The sequence below is a fragment of the Xiphophorus hellerii genome, chromosome 9, assembly GCF_003331165.1.
Source record: "Xiphophorus hellerii strain 12219 chromosome 9, Xiphophorus_hellerii-4.1, whole genome shotgun sequence".
NCBI lineage: Eukaryota > Metazoa > Chordata > Actinopteri > Cyprinodontiformes > Poeciliidae > Xiphophorus > Xiphophorus hellerii.
The window spans coordinates 13,693,902-13,719,084 of NC_045680.1; the positions used below are offsets into that span (position 1 = coordinate 13,693,902).

A 25,183-nucleotide genomic window follows, 5' to 3' on the forward strand; every position below is an offset into this window, starting at 1 on the left:
CAATCACATATGCAGATAGAAGTACATAAAACACATTACAATTTGCATACAGGGGAGTGCTAAGGAACGACAGACTAACATCTGCCCAGTCTTCTGGCAGGAAACTGCTGTCAGCCTGTATTCGTCCTGTCAGTACAAACCTCCTACTCACTATTGACACATTTGGACAAACTCACCTGGGAAAATGGCTCTCTCAACATCCGCAATGCACTTTCTCTTGCCCACACAGCCACTCCACTGGGTATGAAAAGGCGGACTCTCTCACAAACTCACTGACATTATTTGAGTCCCTGACGTAAAGCTGCCATTTTGTTCCAAGAGAAATGTATTTTTATTTCAAAACAGAGATAATAGTCCAGCTGAGTTGTTGATGGTTTGAACACTCCTCCAGTTTGGCCCACACATTTTCACCATCATGAGCTGAACCAGGTGCGAGTGGCTGACATTTTTCTGCAATTTGCTGGGAGCACCTTACAGAACGGCGGGTTAAAAAAATTCACTTTTCTTACTAGAATATATGTAAAAGTTTTAGAAATGATCCAGCTTCTTCATTCCTTTCCAAATTAAGATTTTACTCAGTAATAATGTTGTCAATACGTTAAAAAAAACAAAAAACATCCATTAATCTCCTACATGCTGGGGGAAAAATATTTTGAAAAAATATTTCTTAGACTAGATATCTATATCATGAGTACATTTCCCAGCTGGAGTGGCACATAAACCCTGACCCACTCTGCTGAGGAGAATGGCGGGAGGTGCTGAAGAGGAGGATGGCACAGATGGCACAGATTGCACAGATGCCAGCCATTCTTTCCTTCATGGGAAAACTCAAACTATAACGGTAGGAGGACACCTGAGCTGGCTGGTCAGATTGAACCTGCTGTGAAATGGAGGGTGAAGAGTTCCAGGCACAAACCTGGAACAGAGTGGGATGAACTGTGCTACAGATGTTAATGAAATGTGAGGATGCTAACGCTATTTTATGACTCTTGATTTTATGAAACACGCTTGCAATGTTTATACATTTAAGCCACTGGATGAATTTTACAAATTTCCCCCTTAAAATCAACCCTAAATTCAGCCAGGTCCTTCGTTGACTAATACTGTGTCCTTATTCAAATATACTTCAGAAACTTTCAAAGCATTACGACTATAGGCAGTTAAAGTTTCATCGTCGTCAAAGAACATGAGTTTGAGAATTAATCATCCCAATAAGTGAATGTGAAAACATAAATTTGGCAAAGACGTAGTCTCCTCCAATCTCACCAGCTTCCAGTTCTTACTAAAGAAAAGCCTGCCCAGAGTATAACAGTACCCTTTTTAAGTAAGAGACAATCGGTGGCAATAACCCAAGTAAATACAATGATGACACAAATGGGGCTATTGTAGCTTTTTTATGCCACTGATGTTTTAATATGGTCAGATCCCATAACTTGGAGAAAATGGGATCTGGGATTCAAACCGTGGCCTCTCTTGCTGTAATGTAATAACTGCTCCACCATGCAGTGTTGATGGATGAAAAATGTTCATTGAATAATGTTTAACTTTTAATTTCTGGGAATTCTCTCAGGATCTCATATTTGTTATTTGTTGACCCAAAGTGAGGCCTCACCCCCACCTTTGAGAACCACTGAGTCCTCAAAGAAAGTGACTTACTGTTTAAAATGTAGTACTTTTTAAATTAAGGTAAATAAGCAGTAGAAACAAGCTTCCTGTAAAGACAGAAAATCATGCAGTAGGTTTAAGGGTCATCTTTGATACAAAAGCTTCAAGATTTAAAAGCTACTAATGCTCAATCATATTAGTATTACTATGACTATGAGGACACATATTGGGGAGGGTCTGCCTCTGTGATTGGCTGTGCGGTCAGCAGGGGTGGGCGGGGAGCTTTAAAGACTCTCCGCCTGCCTTCAGTGTTGTCTCAGAGTAAAAAGCGGCGCACAGCAGCAGCGGCTGAGCAGGAGGAGCAGATTTTAAAGTTTGATGCCACAGCGGTCCGGACAGAGCGGAAACTCATCCCTGCTGAACTCCGGAACCAGGTTGGTAAATATAAACCTGAAACTTATAAAGCCGGCTTTAAAATACGTAAAGAGTTTGCAAAATTAAGGCAAAAATATGTGCCAAAGGCGAAACTGCCTCTTCATGTCCATTTAAAATGCAGTGCTGCAGAGTTTTAAAGTTCGGGTGTTGTTTCCATTAATCAGTGAATTTGCATCGAACTTTGGAAATTAAAGCTCAGTCCTGTGAGGTGATTCTTCAGATGAAGGACATAAAGAAGTTCCTTTGGGAATAAAAATAAGGGATTTAAAAAAATCAAGAGCTGCAAAGGAAAACTCAAAATCGCTATACAGATTAAGCAAAACGTAAGATGACGGAATAATTTCACACACTGGTGTTTAAATGAAATGTTACGTTATATCAGACTTATAGTCTACTGTGTTCTTAATTATCCTTTATGTATTCATGTTTTCTTAAATTTACGTTAAACTACTCAATCAAAATAAAACCAGTTCCTTACATAAAGCAACTGGGTCTGTGTACACAGAATTACGTGGATTGTAGTTAGATATGTTTCCAGTCTCAATCCTGAGCAAGTCACCTTCAGGAAATATGGATCCCGTTGTCCTGCTCAGGTGAATATTATCCTTCCTGACCTCCCATGTGGACCACAGTGGACCAGTCAGGAAGAACAGGTTCTCTGTGGTCTATATGGGACCCTTAGAAAGAGAAGTTGATTAAAGTAAAACTGTCAGCTAGCATTAAAATTTTTCTTTGTAATGTTTTTCACATTTGATAAGCTTTTTCAGGACTTAGTTGCTGAACCATTACTTAGTTCATCATAAACACCAGTTTCTTATTTTGATTTAGTTTCTGTTTAATAAGATGTGTAATGTACAAACCATTCTGAAACCAGTCCCAGACATTGTGGAGCCCAGAAAATAGCTTTCTTGATTTCAGTCATTTTTTTTATGTCTCATTTCAGTAAGAAATGCAAATTGATTTGTGTGTTATGCAGGACGACCAATTAAGTTTTGTCACCCGGTGTGTGCTGTAGAGCTGAATTCTTTTACCTTGCTGGTACTAGAGATAACTTTTTTTTGCAGGACAGCCCATACTGTGTCATTCTTCCACTGAGATAAAGCACTCAGATATTTGTATTGCTGTTTGTTTTGTTTGTTTCACATTTTTTAATAAGGACTGAATTTATGAAAACTTGGTGGAGAGGTTGAGCACGTGCACAACAGAGAACCACACCAGATTTTGAAACAAGCCTAAAATGCAACTTGTTGAAACTGCAAAGTCCAGATCATATTTTGTCTGTAGCTTCTAGGATTTTCTCCTACAACCAGGAAAAAACGGAAACCTTTTTTGAACCCATATCAGCTTTGCTTTTTATGGCAACGTTTCAGTATTGCCATGCTTTGCTACTGATTCTGTTACATTTTCATCTCTTTAATCTTCACACTTTGGCTCCTTCAGCCCTTTGGCAATCTCTACTTTTATTTTTTTATTGTTATAAAATTTTTATTTATAGAAACTGTCATTAAGAGAGCTTAAACCTCACAAATAAAGTAAATGAGTCTTGCGTTTTCTGCTCTCCTTTATTTATGTCCTGATTGGGCCATTGAGCTGTAAGGACCCTGGATCAAATCTAATATTCCACTAAGTGAAGTCTGTCTTATGGGCATCATTTCCTGGAGTCAAAAAGTTGTGCATGAAATTACCATATCTGCAAAAATACAGATTAGAGTACAGGTGAACTCACCAGCATTCATTCTGAAGCTGAGCCAGACTACACCCGATTGGTTTGGACACGTTTTCAGAAATTGCACATCACTACGTGGTGATGTGCAAAGCTGGTGCACATATACATGTATATGCATGTATGTGGTTCTCAGAGTCTCTGCATTTGCTACTTTTGTATTTTAGAATTTATTTTAATGATGCTTTCAATGTTTGTTTTTTAATCAATTGATGGTATTTAACCATTGACAATTTTTGTCAGAGTTGCTTTGATTGTAGAAATTATTTCAAATTCATCAGGTAACCTGGAAAATGAACAAAAACCTGTGGTGAGGAGTTATTTTTTTATTACAGCTCTCAACTTTGTACAAACCTGAGGCCAGTAGAGACTTTTCCATGGTTTCCAAAAAGGATATCTTTTTTTGCCTGGCTTTTAGTTGCCCTTCTTTGATAATTTAGTACCATTGAATTTTACCCTGCATTGAGTGAATTTGTACTTTTATTTCCCTTTTAGTTTCCTCAGTCCTACAACCCTACCTGCAAAACCTTATTTATTTAATTATTTCATTTCTATTAGTTTTTGTTTTTATTGTTTCTTTTTCTTGCTTATTTTTTGTTATTTGTCTTACATTTTGTGTCTAAATTGTCCTCTCTACATAAGACTCAAAAATTGAGTATTTTTATGCTACGGTATTATGTGGTTGTTTTGGTAAGAATAGCCTCTGTGCTTGCAGAGTCATATTAATGAAAAATTTCTCACTACATTTCCCGCCCACTCGACAGCAAAGCCTGCTCGACATAAATTTCATCATGTTCTTTCCCGTTTGGTCTGCTGGGACTCTTTGCATACATCCACCAGATTGTTGTGACTTTGTGCTTTCTTTTCAGCTTCTTTTCAGCTTTTCTTCTGACTGCACTTAAGGCTGTATAGCTCTGAGTGGAACTTTAACTGGAATAGTGCAAATATGGTATGCTTGTTGACAAGACTCAAGCTGCTTACATTTATGAACACTCTGGACCTGAATGAGAAAAGTTTACTCTAAATGATGCATCAGCTGTTAGATATGAGAGGAGAAATGCTTGGTGAATGTCACTTGGTTTAAGAACAAAATGCTTGCACAACCTAATTTAGAAGCTTCATTAGAAAATAAAAACTCAAACTTGAAGTGTAATAGTTTTTATTCGTGCTAGATTATGGATCTTTAATTTTGTAATTATGGCCATTTGGAGACAAACCCGCTCAAACTTGACATTTAGCTCATATTTGACATTTACAAACACAATCAAAGGAACTGGAAATGGGGAAACATTTATGTCTAAAGGTTTAAGAATATTACCACCTACCAGCCTGCCAGTTTTGATTTAATAAATGAAAGGGTTAGGGTTGATGCTGATTGGCAGAAAGCTGACAGTCATCATGTAATGTTCTGTAATGAGAGGAGAGATGGAGACAAATAAAAAAAAATAGAGCTCCTGACCTCCCTCCCTGTCAGCAGACAGACCATTACAAGGAGCACATTAGAGAATCAGGTTCTCTGCCACATAGCTATCTCTCTATGTCACCGCCAGTCTCTGTTATTAGCCCTGATATCGGATATGATTCACTCTCTGCTACTCGCCAAGGTGGATGTTTTATTTCATTGTTCAGCTGTCATTTAAAAGCAGTCAAGTGAGGAGGTGAAGCCACTAATGTGTCTTTGCTGCATCACTCTGACATGTTTAATTCGAATGTCACGCTGCGCGCTTCTCAAATGACTCTTCATGCACTTGACAGCATCACCTGTGTTTTTATCCCTAAGTTATTAGCAGTGTTACATTTAGTTTAGTACAGTTTAGACGATTTTATTAGGTAGCACACAAGTAATAAACATTCTTGTTGGTGTCCTGAAGAGCCACCTCCTGCAAATCCACCAGGGAGGAAGGGGAGGACGGCTCCTGCCAATATGACTTCATGTCAGTACAGAGGGGATGTAAGAAAGTTGTTGAGGGCTTTCAACCTTGACGAGTTGGTCCAGTAAGTGGTTTTGATTTCTTGTTCAAGATCAGCCATCAAATATTTATCAACCGTTCATCTATCAGGCTTTGGTTGGTGACTCAGGGTCTGGGATTTATTGTCCCTTCTTGGCTTTGAAGGCAGAGACACCACAGCAGCCTATCAAACATATGTCTATTAACCTTTTTAGAAGTGCTAAAAATTTGCTGATTCCAGTTGGATTACTGGAAATAAATCTGCTGAAGGAATGGGGAGGGAAGAAAACAGAAAATACATCCTTTCTTCTGCCTTAGATGGTTTTAGTTTGGCCTGACGTGAGCTGTAGAAACGCCTACTTTACCCAGAGGGAAGTCTGGTAATCAAACATACTGAACAGGCAACCTTTACTTCCACAAGGTGACGTGTTTGAGTTTAGGGCATGAATTTTCATCTGTGTTTAATGCATGGTCAGGTCTCTAACTGGTAGATTCTTTAGCCTCTTGGGAATGGAGCAGTCAGCAAAATTATTTCACACTCTGTGCTTGAGTCAGTGCTTTCACTTTTTGGTATTAATAGTTTTGTAGACTGTATTTTTCAGACATTGGACCCTAATACTCTATTCTGTCACTCCTGGGTGTGGTGTTTTTTTTAGTTTTTTTTTAGCCTCGCTGACTGAAAGGCATTGCTTCACTTCCTGGCTTAAGGCTGCTCTGATGTTTCAGCTCGCTTCGTTTGCTGGCTGCAGGAAAGTTTTTGACTTTTTAATGCTGACTCTGGGCTCTCTTCCACCTTGGTTTTGAGCAAGTGTTGTGTGGGCAGAGCATGTAATATATATGGCCTTCATAGCGGGCAAGTTGGTTGGCTCCGTTCTGTCTCGGTGGACTTGACAGAACGGCTGCCTGATGGAAGGAAAGTACTTCTGTCATCTCCATGTTGGCCTTCACATACACACACATACACTCTTTATTTCTTCATAGTGTCTTTTTGTGATTTCACCTCCCTGAATACTTTTTCCATCTTCTTACATTCACATTCACCTGATTTATCCTTTCTGACCCTTCGTTCTCACCAAGTAGCTACAGAGTTCAGGTCTATCTGACTGCAGGCATGAATCATGGGTTCTTAACATTCTGCAAGCTACCGATCTTCCTGTAATGTCTCCTGCTATAGCTCTGTAACTTTTCACCATATCTTGCCACTTATTATTTCATCAGTCCTGTCTTCCTTTTCTTTCAGCTTGGTTTCACTTGGTAATGTGGCTAAAACTGCATTAAATCAGACTAGATGTTTAGTGTTTTAGTTCATTTAAAAGGGCCAACTTTCTTTACGTTTGCTAAATGCAACAATAATAAGGTGAGGAATGTGTATTATTTGTTCAAATTCAGAAGTTTATATAGACTTGGATTAGATTTGAGGCTAAATAATTTGGAAAATGAAGATGAACGTCATCTTTTGTAAGCTTTGGGTTAATTCGAAACATTTGGGTTTCAGGCTGTAGCTATATGGATGTCGCAAAATCTCAAACACACGATTTCCTTGTTTGACATCAAAAGCAATCAAGAAGAAATTGTGTACCTCCACCAGTCCGGATGCCTGAAGGTGCCACGTTTATCTATTCAAACAATTATGTGAGAGAGCAAACACCATAGGAATGCACAACTATATTATTCAGGAATGAGACTGGCTCTGCGTTCCAGAGACAGATGTGGTCTGGTTAGGTGTGTTTGTGTAAAAACACAAGAACAACAAAAAAAAAAAACCTGTGAAGATACTGACAAGCTGTTAAGAGAGCGACAACGATCAAAATCTTTTGCTATTTCACTATTTGATTTGAGTTGATTGCAAGTTTTGGAGCTATGTTTTGATTTGAAATTGATTCAAAACAATTATTTATTATAATTTCTGTTAACATGCTATAGTTGTGCAAGGATCATGTGCTTTGTACAAGCATCTCTTCCAAGGCAAATGCTTTGCAATGACTCTGTCTTGCAAAATCCTTCTGCTTTGCAAGACAGAAGGACAATTGGAGATATTAAAGTGTTTTTCATATTTATTAAATTCTATGTAATAATTCATGCATAAATGGAACTACTCTCTCTTTGCATCGTCCATTTTGCTTTTACAAAACAGCCACAGAGTCGCAGGTTGTGCCAACAACACTCTTCAGTGTTGATGCTGTTGCCACCAAAGAAATAACATTCAAAGTTTGCTATTTTCAGTGTCAGTACGGAGTGTAAGGTGAAATAGACGACAACACAGAAATATAAAGAAAAATTCTTTAAAAAAATGTATTTTCCATGGTATGTCAACAATGTCTGTAGTTCATTCAGGCTCCAAGAGAGAAACTGAGAGCAAGAACTTCAATACATAATAGAAAGACTTAGTATCTTACAGCAAAATGACTCAAACTTCAACCTTTGTCTGTCATGAAACTTGCTTTATTTATTAAGCATGTTTTTGTTTATATGTTGCCTGCCTTTGGGAACTCTCAGAGCTGAGGTTAGGTTTCTTTCTTTGGGACTGGCCAAGCTGACCAGATGCAAAGGCACGTTTAAAATCCTACAACACTTAGTCTTTAGTTGAATATAACAGTAAACCCGTCTTAAACTTGATGCGGTCTCATACACTATGATGCCATCTGCTTTCTATTATAATTAATAAACTCTCATAGCAGGTGGGATTGATAACAGCAGATCTTACTGTATGTCTACCTATATTATAAAGCTGAAAGGGAAATCAGAACAGCTAAACTTATATGTCACATACATATCAGTGGGTAAAAACTTTACAAAAACCAGATATTAGAGATCGACCACAAAACTCTGACTGATGCATCAGATCGGTTTTCTCAGGTGTTCGCTCTTGATCCCATCTTCTGTCCACAAATAGATTTTGCCCACTCACTGCTGACCTGTGAACATTTGTGAACCAGTCTCCACTCATCTTCATCCTGGTGTGAATATTTCATGTATGTGATTTGTGAATTAAATATAGGGCAGATATGATTGACTTGACATTTATTCACACTGACTGGTGGGACAGAGGGATTTTTAGAGCTGATTAAGGTGGTGATCTTGAACGGGACACAAAGGTGGGTTCAGTCTTCAAGGTAGAAGCCTGCAGGTGACAAATGTCTCAGAGTCTTTGAGTTTAATGCTTGCAGCATAATAGTTGAACAGACTAAAATCATGTTTGTAGTCTGTGGGTTTAGTTAGTTTTATAAATTTTTCATTTTTCCTATTATGAATATTTTTCTTGACATTTATCTGTTGGAATGGCAGGAAACCACGTGGATGCCAAACATACCTCTCAAAAGACCTGAAACTAGAGGATGTGCAGAAATTTAGTCCTTTAATCACAATTTGTTTCATTTAAGTGTTCATGGATTTATTGGTCTGGCTTTTTGGATATTTTTGTTGGTAGCCTTAAATACATCCCACCATCAGCCGCTGCAACACATTTTCAAAATTAGAAATGTCAACTTAGCTCAAATTAGATAATCACCATAGGAGAGCCCCTTAAATGAATTTTAAAAAAATTATAAGGTAACAGTGGTATGAGCTTTACCTGTTGTTGGAAATTATTTTATTTTAAAGACATCTGGCAATGATAATATATGTTTAATTTACACGTAAACGTTCTCTGGTGACATTTATTGACTGAAAAGGGACTTGATTTATTACTTGGTGATGCTTTTCTTTCTATAAATACTTACAGAATTTGATGTGAATTGAAGCATCTTTCTCTGTAGAAAAAAAAACCCCTTTGTGTTTTATGGTTACCGTTCTCAAATGTAGAAGAAATATTTAATTTTTTCTTACACATGAAGACCTTTTTAGGTTCTCGTCCTTTTTTGTGTCCTATTTCCTCACAAGCATAAAGTATTTCTTTCATCAGAGTGCTCACTTTTGCCAAATAGATTGGTACAATATCCTGGGGAAAGGACAATTGAGACTTATTGGCATAATGGACTTTCTCTCTCTTATTTTACTGCCATCTACATGTTTTCCCCCACAAGGGATAGACTAGTTACTGCGATAAAGTTAGTTTCATAATAGCACAATCTTGTTTTGAAACTCTGTCTACAGATTAAAATGGCATCTTAGAGAAAGTAGCCTCAGCTGCAGAGGCCTCTGAAAATCATGTAAGCTTGCTTTTTTCACTTTGCTTTTTAATTTGAACTAAAGCTCTTTACCCCTCTTATTATTTGACTATGATTTACAAATGGAGGGGAAATATTGCTTCTGAAAAGGATTAATGTGCTATTGAGATCAGATCAGGTCTTAAAGTTTCAGAAATAACAAGTAGCCTATTTATGTACTATTTGATTGGTAAGTATTAAGAATGATCTCTACAACTTTCCATCCCTGAACACTTTAGAATAGTCAAATGCACAACTAATGTGCTGCCTATGGCCTAAAATTATAGAAAAATGGCAAACCAATTTCAAATTAATTTGCCCTCCATTCTTGAGAACTAGCTCAATATAAGATGAAATTCATCAATTGGATGGATAGAATATTATAAATGACTAATGAATGCATCATTTGAGATTAGCAGTGATAGGAATAGCCGTAAACAATCTTATCGTAGCAGTCTCTCAGCAGTCTGTCTTTTGAGGAAATGTGCTATTTAGGACACAGCTGATGATCTTATGATGGGAGTATTTTGATCACAAAACAATTTTCTTTGTGTTTAGGTAAAATAGAAAGTTGTTTTGTCCAAAAATTATCTTTATCTGAAATGCTGAGTTCTCTCCCAGTTGGTGCTGAGGGGCATTCAAGTAAATCTCTAAATATGCTGATAAAGACAAAAGATATTCATCTGGGTTCACCTGTTAAAATGATAGATCGTAGGCGCCCCAAAAATGGAATTACTCAGCTGCATTGGTGCTGTTGAAAATCTCGAGGGGCTTGTTTTTTTTTCTTCCCCTTTGCTCTTTCATCTGTACTCTGCTCCATTTGTCCACCTCAACAGGGAATGCAAACGTTTGGGCACCTCAAGCAAAATTCCCGCAGTAAAGATAAACTATTAAGGAAATGCATGTAATTTATTTTTAATGAAGAGGGTAATCTCTTTTTCAATCTTGTATGTACAACCTGATTATTGATCTTAGATTGTTAGTGGCAATTATGAGATGAAAAATGAAAGCATAATCAAATCATCAGATTTATGGCTGCTCAAAGGAATCATTATGGAAGCGAAAAGATAAAGCAGTTTGAGAAGCTTGAAAATTAAGACCCAAATAGTTTTTCTTTTTTTAGTTTTTCAAAGCTTGACAGCAGAGCTTCTCAGGTGAAAAGACTAAAGGCAGCGCTCTCACTCCTCCTCACCAGCGTTACGGAGGGGCACCTGTGGGCATCCTGACAAGCTGCATCACGTCTTGGTGTGGCAGCTGCAGTGTGACTGAAAGTCCCTGCAACACTTGCTAGAAAAGCTCCAGGGATACTCATGGTCTCACTGCTCTCTGGTTGACCATTTTGAAGAATAATGAAACCATCAGCTTTGGGAAAGATCTGTTTCAGTCCAAAAACTGGATTGTGTAATCTTCATATTTCATGAATTCAGTTAATCAAAATATACTTAAGAGAAATTAATCAATCAATCAAATCTTATTTGTATAGCACATTTCAGCAGCAAGGCATTATTTCAAAGTGCTTTATATCATAACAAACACAAAAACACAGTCATGCAACATAGAATCAACAATCAAAACATTACATTAAGCCAAATGCCATCATTAAATTCGTAGTTGATTACGTTTCAAATACAACTCTAAAGAGGTGGGGTTTTAGATTTAAAGGCATTCAGTGTTTCAGCTGAATGTTAAGAATTAGATTGTCAGATTTATAGCTGCTTGAAGCTGTTATTTTTAGTCTGTCACAAGATTTATACCATCTTGTATTTTTACACATTACCCCACACTTAGAAAAGCTTCTTACATATATCCTCTATGACTTAACTTTAAAATTATTCAGTGATATTAAAAATAGCTTGGCTTTGCCACAGTCCAAGATTTTATTTACTCAACTAAAGCAAATAGCCACCAAAGAAAAATGTTAGGTGTAGAAAAGTAGCAGTTGTTATGTAAAACAGACACATACTGCATGGCTGGTAACTTGCTGGACTTTTTTTGTTTTCAGAGGTTGGTAGTGTGGACTGCTTTCTTCCTGCAGCGCTGCTACTCATTTGCATGCATGCTCACTGAATGTCTCGTACACAAACACACTTTTTTTGTTCAGTGTTGCATGCACAGTTGGAGCCGACTGGCTGGCTGTATGTGAAAAATGCAGGACATTTAACTGCCAGACTTTATTACCCCTACAGTAGCTGTCGACTGTCTGACGTCCTAATTATGACCAGGACCATCTGAGGAATGGGTTGGTGGTGAGCCAGGATGCATGCCAAGTGGAACAAGGAATGATCTAAGAGTCTGTCTTCACAGCTGTAAGACACACCTGGCATGGTGTAGAATAGAATAAATACTTTATTGTCCCAATAGGAGAAATTTACTCACTGACTGAACACATGACACACAGGCCATTTTCATCGACTTATAAGCAAACAGAGTAATCAAGTAAGACACACTTAGCTGCACACAATATAAAACCAGAATCAGCAACAATAGAGTCATGGTGTTTTAATATAGGTTCTTAAATCTCTCTGAATTCTCCTGTAATTACTGTTTTAAAAAAAGAATTGTGATTAATGTATGAAAAAAAATAAATAAATAAATTTGTTGTTTTGCGCAGCTCAAGGTGACCTGGTCCTTGTTGTCCTCATTAGATTTGGGAAAACAGCAGGGACCAACTCCCTGAGGTGGCAAATGAATCACATGTATCCAGAAGAGAGAAAAACACATCTAACATCAATAAGCCTTATGACATGTTGCCATACGTTTCCATTAGGGTTTCCCCTCTTTCTCTGTGCAGTTCTTGTTCTGCCATGTCCTCTGAATGCTCCACATTTGTCTTGTGAGCTCGATTACTTTTGTGTGGATGTGATGGGGATACCCAGCTGAGCTTGTGGATCACATGGAGCTCCCCTCAGCCTTTTCTCCAAGTCCACTTTATCTTTATAAACAACAAATTGGAAAGGGTTAATTCAATTCCCTGCTGGCTGAAGCTGAGACGAACATTTACCATTTCTGTCTCTTCCTCTCTCCACTTGTTCGCTGATGTTCTTTTCCTCCCTGCCTCTTTGTTGCTAAAGTATAATTACTTTTAGAAAGTGGCTTTACTCAGCCTATACATAACAACAGATCATGACTATCTGCTCAGAGCAACATGGAGACTGGCTTGGCTGGCTCTTTGCATGCTTAAAGTATCATCTCACTAATGTCCAATAACAAGATAATGCTGGGCTCACATGTCAGATCTGTTTGATTCTTAGTAAAGTATTTTTGTTTCTGGATTTAAGTGAAAAGGCCACATTCACATTCAAGTCAAACATCTCCACCTTGCTTACCGTGTCGTGATAGCTCTCCACCTTTTCTTCTTGCACTTGGTGTTCCTTCAAGGTAACAAATATTTATCTTACCTTTGAGGAATAAAGTAAAATGCATCAAAGATTAATTTCACTAGAAGCAATTCACAATAATTGCCACCAGAATCGTGCATTAAACAAACAGGTTTATGAGTAAATCCAATCCAGTTAATTTTTATATAATGAATTTAATCATTCAGATTCAGGTCATATAACTTTCCAGTTCAATCGTAGTAATACCTTATAGTTATTTATATATCAGGAAAGGTATCTATCTTAGCTGATTGAATAAAGGTTTTGACTTTGTGGTAATCACTCAACCTGAGCAAGTATGGTCACAGTGGAGGGGAAGAACTGTATTTTAACAGGAAGAAACCAACAGCAGAACCAGGCAAGAAAAACACACAGGCATCGGTCCAGAAGTATTTTATGGGAAGTACAGAGCGTAATTAGTAGCAATAGTTGCACTACTGGCTTTATCCAGGGGGAAAAAAAAACTTTGCAAAACACAGAAGCACTGAGCCAGGAATACTTTCTGTGGAATTGGACAACAGGTTAACCAGGACTACTTTCTATGAGAGCCAAAAAAAACAGGAGTAATGGTTAAAGGCATCTTATCTTCTAGGAACAAAACAATTTTGTCCATGAAGGACATGAGCTGTTGGATCAGGCTGAGTCCCCGTGCTCAGCCTGCTCCTGTATTTGCCTGCTGGCGTGGGTGTGTATGCATGTGTGAAATAGATGTCAATTTGAGGACCTTTCAGTGAAGACTGACAAGTGTCTGCTTCACTGCTCTTCATTACAAGGGTCTCATTGGTGCTCCGAGGAAGTGTCATGGAAGAGAGATGCAATGGGTGCAAACTAATGCACAATAAGGTGGATGTGTGTGCTTGTGTGTGTGCGTGGCTGCATGGGTGTTAGGACTGACAGAGTGAGATGGTATAGGTATGGCTTAACGAGGAGGAAAATAAGCTGAGCAATCTATGTTTCCCCTCCTTCCACCACCCAGTTTCATATGCCGACACACATATCATAACTACTGGGTCTCTAACTGTGTGTGGGCTTGTTGCAAGGCAGAAAAAATGCAATTGTGAAATTGCATTTTTCGTTTTATAAAAATAGGTTTCTACTCTCAAAGCTATGAATAAGTAAATCGCTCTCTCTCTCTCTAGATAGATGGGTTTGATTTGATATATAGAAACTTCCCTACGCTTTTCAACACATGATCCAAGTGGCCACATGGCTGACATTGCTTCTTTCTTTCCCTAAACAGACTGAACACTGTAACATCAGTATCTTGGGGAACAAAAACACCTTAGCATTTTTTTTCTAATATTTCCTTTTCTTTCAATGTTTTTGCAAAGTATATTGCAATTGCAAAGAACTTCTTAAATGTAATATTTGGTAAGATTTTGACTTCAATTGTCAGGCATTCACTTACTGGATTTTGATAATATATTGGAGAGATAGTAAATGGGGTGTTACTCAAAATGGATATTTTCAATGCAGTTTTCAATAGTATTGCAAATTTGTGCAGCACAAATGTACAACATCTTTTACCAACAGTCCACAAATTCAAGAGGTTGTGAAGTGAATCAGAAATTGAATTTTGTTACCAGTATATGTTTTTTTTTTGTAATGATGCATATTTGACACTAGAACTGCAGGGCTATTTTTTTTTTAAGTTTCAACTTTGGCAGGTGAAAAAATGACAAAAATCAGCACATTTCTGACTGTGTCACTATGCAGAAATATTTCCTCTAAATCTGAAAATTGAGTTCAAGGTTTATTCTTTCAATAACTGAGTCTTCTGCATGCACAGCTGCAGGTATCTTTCCCATAGTTTAATTCTTTGTCATTTCTATTATAAAGAATTTATCTCGCAGGGCTAAAAGTCAGCGTAAATCTGGAACTAGCTGCACAAACGCAGCAGATCTATTTTTTGCTCAAATGCAAAGGTGCACATTCATTCACACGGTGAGTGTCTGCTCCCAGGTGTGTCATCCTGCTGCCAGCCAGCCTGGTGCAGAGCGGACCCTGGAGACTCCAGCTGATGAAGTAGCAGACAGGAAACCTTTGAACTGAACACGACACAGAGGCAGGGAGTTTGTGGAGAGGGCATTTTGCCATGGTCACACAGAGGAGAGTCAGTCCAGACTGTGCCAGTGAACTTTTCCTCTTTCCTCTGAACTGCTGCCCATTCTCCACAGGAGCTTCTCCTCATGCATCTTTAGCTCGTCTGCCAATCTTTTAACATCCATCCTCCTCCGCTTTCCTTCTGCAGGTTCTTTGTACGTCATAAAATGCATTTTGCATAACCCCCTCACACACACACACACACACAGAGCGCTACCTGTGTTGCATTACATTTGTCTGAACAAATGGCTCTGTCATTCTGTTCGGACCGGTGAGCAGGTGTAAATGGTTTGCGTATCACATTCCTTCAATGATTCGAAACCTGGTCCGCTGCAGGTGATGTGATTATACATTATTTATAACCCTCCACAACACTTTGTCTTTCCATCCATAATGTTGCCAAATTTACAAAAAGAGGGTCAGTTAAGGACCCAGTGCTCCTTTTTAACAATGCAATGACAAATGAGAGTGAGGTAATGCAGCTTTGTTTATAACCATGCTTTCATTACCGCTAATGTGGCCGTAATGACACCATAATCAGCTTCCTAATTGAGTGTCATTATGGGGAGTGCTGATGCTGTGCTCTCCATGCAGATGGTTAATGTCACTGTTACTTAAATAGCAAAGAATCACCATAACCCCACAGTATGATGAAATAATGGAGGAACGACTTCATCTTCTGCTTATGGATCTCATTAAATCCAATCAGACAGATGTATGAAGCTGATTTAATTGTGAATTTTCATTGGGCTAACTGTACATTTTAGAAACTGCTGGGCTGAACACAACTCGGGGTGGGGGATCAAGCCTTGGGTTCACAAAGAATACTAGGATTATTTTTCAATTCAAAAAGGAGTTAAAGTGACTAATATCTCAACATTAAGGTCTCCACAGAGTGAGTTGAAGAGATACCCCATTATCTTTAATAAAAGGGAGTAATTCTGATCTTTAAAATCCGTAGTATTGATAAGCTAGAGTAAAATATATCAATGCTTGTAAACAAAATCACTCTCACAAACTATCAAAAGATTTTTAATAGGTTCTGAGGAGATGGCAGGTGCCTGCATATTTCTCGGATTATGACTTTTTCAGTATCAATCAATACTAATTAATTTAATCTAGATTACTCCAGAATCCGCCTGGTTCTGGCTCCTTTTCTGTCTTCTGAATTGTAGCCCCAGGGCAGGAGACTTCACAAGGAGGTGATCGACCAATCAGAACCAGGTTTTAATGCAAGAGATGCATCACGATAGACAGGGAAATAATACTCTTCTAAATAAGTCTCCTGATTTAAGAGCTTTTTATTTTCAATGTTTCAAATATGTTTTTGCCCTACAAAAGCTGTTTGGCATTGGCTTGGAAATTTGGAGAGTTTTACATGGAGATTCAGCCCACAAATCAAACCCTACTGCATTTTTCTAACAAATTTGTCAAAATTTAAATGGGAATGAGCATATTTTCCATCATTACAAGCCAAGTACATTGAGAAAAAGCCCTACCGCAAGAAAGAAATAACAATGTATAATTTTCCTTACTCTTGTGCTAAGCTGTGAAGCTTTTTGTTGGCTTCTCCTGAGATACATTTGTACAGTTAGATTCTTATAAATCTTGCTATGTAAACTATGGCTTTGCCTGAAGGACGGAGTGTAAGAAAAATCCTCCTCAGACAGCAAAACTTTTCAGTTTAATCAGATTTACTGTAAACTATGGCACAAGTAAGGCCAAGACGACTGAATACTAAAATGTAATCTTTTAAAGGTTCTTCAAAAAGCATTTCAATAATAGTCAGGCCATATATACACATTATTTTCCTCTAATAAATTTGTTCGGTTCTCCTTTAAAATGTAGGACACCAAATATGATTTTGAAATTATTTGTAAAGGTAATTTTTTCACATCACTGTATTTTCTCTGTGCTAAATAAAGACAAGGACTGAGTTTAAATAGCCCTGATTTTCATGAATGTCCAGTGTTTAGACTGTTTTGTCTTCTCTAATTCAGACCAAAAGGTAGCATGTTTTGACCCAATGCTTGGTCAAAACTACACAACCTCTTTCAAATTGGTGAATTAACACCAACATTTGGCATTAAGAGTAGTGTTTTTGTGTGTAATTGTAATGTTTTATTTGTGCGGTTTTGCACAGATTGTAACCAGGAGCTTCTATTGTTTTTAGGTGTAGAAACCTGGCTCAGCTTCACCTGGAACATCTGATAAGTCCGATAACGCTCTGCTGAGAACTGCTGAGGACACCTGGAACAAGCATTTAAGCGGATTCTGTTTCTCCAAATATTTTGTGCTTTTTGTTGCTTCTCAACTTAAAAAGAAAGGCTTCTTTTTTTTTTCTGAGGAAACCACCCAGAGGGGAAGACGGCAAAAGAAACGTATTCAATATATGACTGTACTGACCCACTTTTCATGCTCCAGCTAGCTGGGTGAAGAGGAAGCTTTGCATTTAGCAGGCGGCATCAGAGAAGGTTATGGGCCGTTTAACATGCAGGGCCATTAATCAAGCGACCTCCAGTTCTAATTAGCTGCCACACACGTACACAAACAGTTGCATCTGGCTGCTGAGGTAGTCTGTTTGTAACAGGACGCAGACAAGCTCTGGAACCGCCGAACCAAGTCAGGTGTTAGATGTCCTCCTGCATTGTATCGTCTCTCTCGGACAACACTGACCTTGGCGGAGAATAGAGATGTTTGTTTGTGTTTGTTTGCATTAGCGGAAGATGGTGTCACGCCCTGTGTGCTATGATTGAGTGTCAAAGACACCTGATAAGCAGGGAGGAAGAATTACTGCCTGAGGCACGGATGCTCAAATAAGAAGGTGGCTGATCATCATCAGACTTTTAGAGTTGCATCCTTAAATAAGTGACACACAAACGTAGCTTGTGCTAATTGCGAAGTGCACACGTGCGTCTGTCTGACGCGTTGTCAGAGCAGATTAAAGCCAGACCTTTTGTAGGTCATGTCACTTTGACTTACTTAGCTTTGACAGCATCAAGTGGCCACCAGAAAAAAATGTGTGACACAGCAAAAATACCAACATCTTAGACGAATACATCACATCAGTCCGCCTGTCTGTCAAATATAAAAGTTGCATGCTGACTTCTTCATCACCTCTCATGAACGCCTTCCCCTTCTTCTCCACACTTCAACCCAACACACCCACCATCCAGTCGGTGTGTAAGCCCTGTCTCCGGGCCCCGTGGAGAATGAACGATGTACCCACCCTGGACTACGAGTCGCTGATGTCCCCGGCCAGCTCCTCGCTGCCCAGCAGTCCAGGCAATGGCGGCAGCAGCCCTCCCCTCGCCTTGGTTGCGGTGGACACAGAGCAGCGTACCGCCTTGGCCTTCGTAGGCCTCCTCCTGCTTTTCTTGGTCTTCCTGCTCGTCAGATGCTTCAGGATCCTGCTGGACCCATACAGTCGCATGCCTTCATCATCCTGGACTGACCACAAGGAGGGCCTAGAGAGGGGTCAGTTTGATTATGCACTGGTGTAGGCTACAGATTACATGTTTGTTTGCACACAGATTTTTTTTTTTTTTTTTAGTTTTCCTCAGAAAGTGATGATACATGCTGTATTGTTGTAAATGCACTAGCAGATGGGTAGACCTTTTGTTGGTGTAAATTAATGCTGCAGGACTATTTATCTACATCAAGTGTTGTTCAACACAGGATTCACCTTGGCAGGCAAACCCTCGCAGTGCTGTGAAAAAGTATGTACCCACTTGCAGATTTATTCTGTTTTTGCTTTTTGTTTTCTTGTCACATTTTAAAATCTGTTTCATAATTTAAAACATTTAATATCGAACCAAGATAACTTGAAAAAACTTATTTAATTTGTTTAGAGAAAAAAAACCTCTTAAATCTAAATAGCTTTGGCAGCAATAAATCTAATTGAGCATTTGCAATAACAGATGATGTATCTTTCTTTGTTGCAGAATTATTTTCATTCAGCCATACTGTACAGTTTTTAAGCATGAATAGCTTGTAGTGTAAAATACCCAAGCATTAGGAAAAGCCTTGTAGCCTTTTTCAAATTGATCAACTTGAAAACCTCTCTCTGATCTGATCTTGAATGTCTTTAGATTAGGGCCTGATGTGACGTTTTTAGAGATATTTTATCCTACTTCATGTTGAATTATTTGGTGATTTATTGATTCAACAGGTCTGAGAGGAATCACGATTCTGAGGTGACTGAAAATGAGTTCACCTTTAAAAAAAATTAAATAAAAAATGTTAAAAAATATTTTTATTGTGACAGTGAAGAAGCAAAAACAAAAACAAATCTGTAAGGGTTTTTTTCCCCACAGTACTGTAGAAACTGGACCTTTAAAAGACAGACAACAACTGCCTTAACCTGACCTACTGTAACAGTCTATTTCACCATCCAAACACAGCATCACTATTTTTATCTAAGCTCAGAGATTCTTGGTTGTAAACAATATTACTTTACTTCACAAACTCATGCTGCTTTTTTAATTCACTCTGTGCTTAATGCAGACAGTTAAAAGAACTCAGGTGTTGGATGGACTCAGAAAAAAGTTATTCTTAAGCAGATGGCCCTTTAACTAGATCCGGTAGAGTGTCTAAGTTTTCACTTCTAATCCAGGAGCTCATTTTACTCGCTGATTCTGAATTTTTGAACATTGCTGTGGCTTCACATGTTTTCAAAAATCCATGCAAATAGTTTCCATAAAACCCTGACAGTCTATGCTTAATGTGTTGTGTCCACACTGAGAAGCCATATTAAAAACAACAAACAAAAAACTAGTTTGTTACTGCATGCAGAGGGTTATGTTGAAGGGTTATGTTCCTGTTTTTGGCAATGAAGCAAAATGCATCATTTAGGACAAAAATTATTTTTCTAATCTCGACTCAAGTTTTGGAGTCTCCTTTTTTCTATCTTTTTGTCTCTTCCTCCTAACCTAACATACCAACTTTTAGACAGAAACTTTCAAGGCCATCATGCAGCCTTGTTTTAACAGGAGGCAAAACAAACAGCTTTGCTTTTTGTGAGTGTGTTTTCTGACAGCTGGCTTTCTTTTTTAGTGCTGGGTTAAATCGGTGAGATAAGAACTATTTCTTGCAGAATTCATATGTGCTTATCTGAGGTAGTAAGAAGTTCACAATCCGTGTGGGAAATTAAATAAAAATAAATTCTACTTAATACATTCAAGTTCTTTGTGCTGCTTTTTCTTTTGTTCCTATTTGGCAGTGGTGCTCCCAGACTTTTATGCATAGTGTATTTAATAAATATAAATTTAAAAGAAAAAACAAAATTTTTACTTAAATGATATATAGCATATAACAAATGTAGGTTGTCTTTTCAAATGTTTCACATTATGTTCCAACTATTAAATGTGTTGCAATGGGATTTTTTGTGACAAACCCACAAAAAACCTCCAAGAGTAGATTAGCTTTGTATTCAGACCCCCAGAGTCAAATTCTGTTTGCCTGTCTGTGCTTACAGCTGCAAGATTTTATGACGCTTCTTATCTTTTGCATATGTGGATGACATCTATCCATCCATTTTCTGTACACCCTCGTCCCTAGCCGACATACCCAGAGAGAACCCGCTTATGCACAGGGAGAACATGCAAACTCCATGCAGAAAGACCCCGGGCTGGGAATAAAACCCAGGACCTTCTTGCTGCAAGGCAACAGTGCTACCAACTGCGTTACTATGCAGCCTGGGGATAATGACATTTTTCTAGATTTCTCTGTGCAAAATAGCTCAAACTCAAATAGATTTGATGTACATCTGTCAGTTTTCAAATCTTGCCATAGATTGACTGGATTTTTTTTTAATCTTAGGAAACTTGTAAAGTCTCTTGCCATTGATCTCCTACATTTGTCATCAAAACTTTAGTCATAGTTTGCATCAGGACATCCCTCCAGAATACACTACTAAATGTTTTACCTGCACACAACACTGATACAGATATTTATCTTTGAGAGATGAACTAAGGAATTTGAGCTCTTGCTGGTAATCCATGCTGTTTGTACAAAATAGTTTTGAGAAATGCATTTTCTGTACTCTTTTGCAAATGTCAGGGATGATTTGAGACATGCACCAAACCTTTAAATAAACTCAAATCATTCTGCTGAGGCTTTTGGTTTGATGCGCCATCATAAAACCTAAAAAATAAATAAGTAAGTAAAAATACAACAACATTTTATTGCCATAATCGTCACCGGACAAAATTGTACAATGCGAGTCATTTACATTTTTCCACACTGGCTGTAAAAATCTTTGGTTTCCATCTTCACACAATCATTTAGGATACTAAAAATCCTCCAACAGGAATGAAAGTTGTTGTAGGTGCAACAGAGTGATTGTCATCAGCGTTGAGTTAAACCCTCCGCGCCACCTCTCCCCTTCCCGCTACTCAATTTCTTTACTAAAAACCTGCAAAAAGGATAACAAAGGCAGTATTCAAGTTTGACGCTGAAGGTGGGTTACAGCCTTTTTAGCAAAGAGAAAAAAAATTACAGATTGACAGTAAAAGATACAAAGTATACAAACTTTTTCAGATTAGAAAATGGTTATGTGCTATAAACATTGGTCTGCTGTTAGCTGTGGAGAAGTGCAGTAACCCTGAATGTTCAAAGAGAAGGATTATTGTAGCACCAAGTAGATCCCAGCATTGTTTGCAAATATGCCTCATCATCTTTGGCATCCTACAGACAGTGTATGTTTCCCTGTGTGTGAGATTACAGATAAGCATATAGTTTTATTACCTTTTTGTTGATCACTGATATGAGCAGTGATCGGCAGATATATATTTTTACCTTGCTTTTTTTTCTTGGGCTGTCCTGAAACAGAATGTCACACTCACTTCAATCTTCCTGTTTTGTTTATATTGTTGACTTGACAGTAAAAAAAAAAAAAAAAAAACTTTTCATTTGAAATATACAATTTAATTTCAACAAGCATGTTTGATGTTTGTCAGACATTTCAAAAGGCAGACATACACTACAACAAAACGTAGGGAAAAAAAGTTAGCAGATTCAAGACTGCGCTTACTTTGTACAGCAACATAGATGGCGTAATGTAGCACCTTTTTCTCTTTCAGAGACAAAATAAGTATGACCTGACAGATATTTTTTGTGAGGTTTTGTGTTCGCCGTGTGTGCCCTCCCTCCTTTCTGTCACTAATTTACAGTGTCGTGAAAATGTTTTTCCCCTCTTGCAGATTTCTTCTGTTTTTGCTTTTTTGTGACACTTAAATGTTTCAGATAATCAAAGACAAGCTGGAGAAAACATGGATCAAATTTATTCCAAGAGCACGTTAATGACTCATCCATCTTTTCTTCACAAAAGGTCAGCTGTCATGATTTAACCACAAGAAAGACACTGGATACAAATTTTGGAACAAAATCATAATGAGATTTTAGTCTGCTCAGTTCTGAGCTCCTTTCAGAACGAGCTGTTTTATAGTGTTTTGTCACTTTAAATTTGCATGTGAAAATTGGTGCTGACAGAACACAATTATACAACCATGCATCTTTGAAAAGCAAAAGTGGAGCCTCCTGCGCAGTCAACAAGAATACAGAAAGTAGTTTCTGAATAATAAGTCAACAACAAAACACTTGTCTTTTCTACCAGCCATTGTACAGTGCATATAGTGGTAAAACCAGCTGACCAAACATGCTGGAGCTTAGCTGGGGTTGCTAGGTAATGATGCAGTGTCCATTGAATGTGACTCAACATTAGGAGGTTTTTGAAAAGGCTTCTTTTCCAGACACCAAAAAAACACACTAACTTATTGCCAAAAAACTGCTGGGTATTTTCTTAAAGACAATATTTAGAAACAGTTGAGACCCAAATGGAAGCCCAAATGTCAAAAATTTTAATTCTGTATAATAGGTCCCCTTTAATATTTTAGAGAAGGTGAGAAAAATAATATATGGACTGACAGGACTAAAGTGAACATTTTTGAGTGCATCATAGTATCATGATGTGAATTTAGAATTAGATTTCAGAAAAATAAATCACACCATTGGTGATGGCCTGGAACAGTTTTATTGCTTCAGGACCAGAAGGAGTTGCTGTAAATGATGGAACCATAAAATTTCCCTCTAAATGGCTCAGAAAAAAATATCAACTTGATAATCTGAATCATTTAACTGACAAAAGCAGAATACATTTTGTAAGGGGACAAAAACGTTTCCACAGCAATAAATGTTATAGCTGTCATGTACCTTTGAGATGGCTCCTGTCACGTTGTAAACTAGGCTCAGTTGTCAAAGAAGTCAGATAAAGTAAGCTTAATTTCAGCTACAGTTCCTGAAGCATTTCAGAAGACTTCCTGCTCAATGACAAAGCTGGCTCTCAGGATGAGAATCAGTACACCTGAAGTGAAGATAAAAACAAATTCAACATGATCTACCTTCTTTAAAAGCCTAGAAGCTCCTAAATGGTGTTTCCCTGCTTGTGATGGATGCTGAGGGACGCTAGCACCCTCTTTTGTTTCAAAGTCAGCATCACAGCATGGCGTCCACACTATGCAAGACATACTGAGGTAAGCAAACATGACAGCACACACGCACGCAAACACGCCAATCCCTGCTTAGCTCTCCGCCTGCGGGCACGAGCAACAATCAGTCGCATTAGAGCAGAACGCAGCTTCTTCGTGTCTGGATCTGACGACCGGTCATCGCCGAGCTGCAAAGAACAGAGTGCTTTGGACGTAAGAACCTGAAATGCTGTGTAAATGTTGCAGTCCTTCGTGGTGATAATCTTTCAAAAAGCACAAATACATTAAATGGCACACTTGAATACTGAGAGGGGCAAAATGTGGCAAACCTTTATCCTCAAGTGTTGTGAAAGAATCCCGAGATCAGGTACTTTCACACGACTAAGAAAACCCCCAAAACATTTTAGCTCAGCCCTTGGAACATTGAGACACTGAATAAAACCCCCGTCTAGCCTAAACAGACCTGCTAAGTTTTCTGGATGGAGTTGGAGAGGCCCAAGCACAAAAGCATCTCTTTGCCTTCTTCTCCGCTGCCTCTCAGCAGAGAAATGAGTGCTGGGTCAGGTAGAATTATAGTTATGGAACAAATAAAGGAAAAAACATCAACATATAACTTGCAGAGTAACAAAGTGGTGGTAGAGGTGGGCTTATTGACTCAGTTTTTCATAGCCCGTAATTCTCCCTCTGTTAGTCTGATGGTCCTTTCAGGCGGGGGAGTAATTCGATGGTTAACAAATAAGTCCAGAGAAGGATTGCACACACATACACTGAGCTCAGTGCAGGTGAATGTGGAGCTTGATCCGCAGAGCGTCCCCTATCTCCCCCTGTAGGTAGTCATAGTCGTGCTGCTCCTCCAGCTGATGTAGTCTGCGGGGTCCATACAGAGGCAGGCTGGTGATCTCCAGCCGGTAGGACCCAGGCTGAGGCGGTCTCTTCCCAAGCCGGAGCACGCTCTTTCCGTCCCGGCGCTCCACAAGGCGGAAGTGTTCGTCGGTGTTGCCATGGGTTATGATGTAACGTACATGATGCTCCAGTGGCTCGAGGGCGGGGAGGAGCTCAAGCAGAGGCTCCTTATTGAGCAGTGAGGTCAGTGAGAGGTTCATGGGGATGGAGGCCTGTGTGTCCACACTGGCCATGCTCACAACTGGTTCCTACAGAAAGGAAAAGAAGAAAATGATGACGCAAAATCTAAATAAAACTAATTGAAGTTTTTTGTTGCAGAACAACAAAATGTAATATCGTTCAGGTACATAAATGCTTTTGTAATGTACTGTATACACATTATATGATGTTGGCCAAAAAAGTGAACTCTGGTCTGAATACAAATCGAAGTCTCGATTCGGTTGAAGTGAACACTGGT

General features: G+C 38.5%; 2 protein-coding genes across 2 annotated transcripts in view; one reads left to right on the forward strand and one right to left on the reverse strand.

Moving 5' to 3' along the window:
• Positions 1–1,928: 1,928 nt before the first annotated feature.
• Positions 1,929–20,519, forward strand: LOC116725145 (cortexin-1-like). Its single transcript, XM_032571026.1, has 2 exons — positions 1,929–2,039; positions 17,511–20,519. The coding sequence occupies exon 2, from the start codon at positions 18,436–18,438 to the stop codon at positions 18,838–18,840; it is 405 nt and encodes a 134-aa protein (XP_032426917.1). The 5' UTR covers positions 1,929–2,039; positions 17,511–18,435; the 3' UTR covers positions 18,841–20,519.
• A 982-nt stretch (positions 20,520–21,501) lies between these two features.
• The window catches only part of fbn2b (fibrillin 2b), a 74,967-nt gene continuing 71,285 nt past the window's right edge, over positions 21,502–25,183 (reverse strand). The window contains exon 65 of the mRNA XM_032572004.1: positions 21,502–24,974. Coding sequence (XP_032427895.1) covers positions 24,597–24,974 — 378 coding nt within the window. The 3' untranslated portion in view covers positions 21,502–24,596. The remainder of the gene's footprint in view (positions 24,975–25,183) is intronic.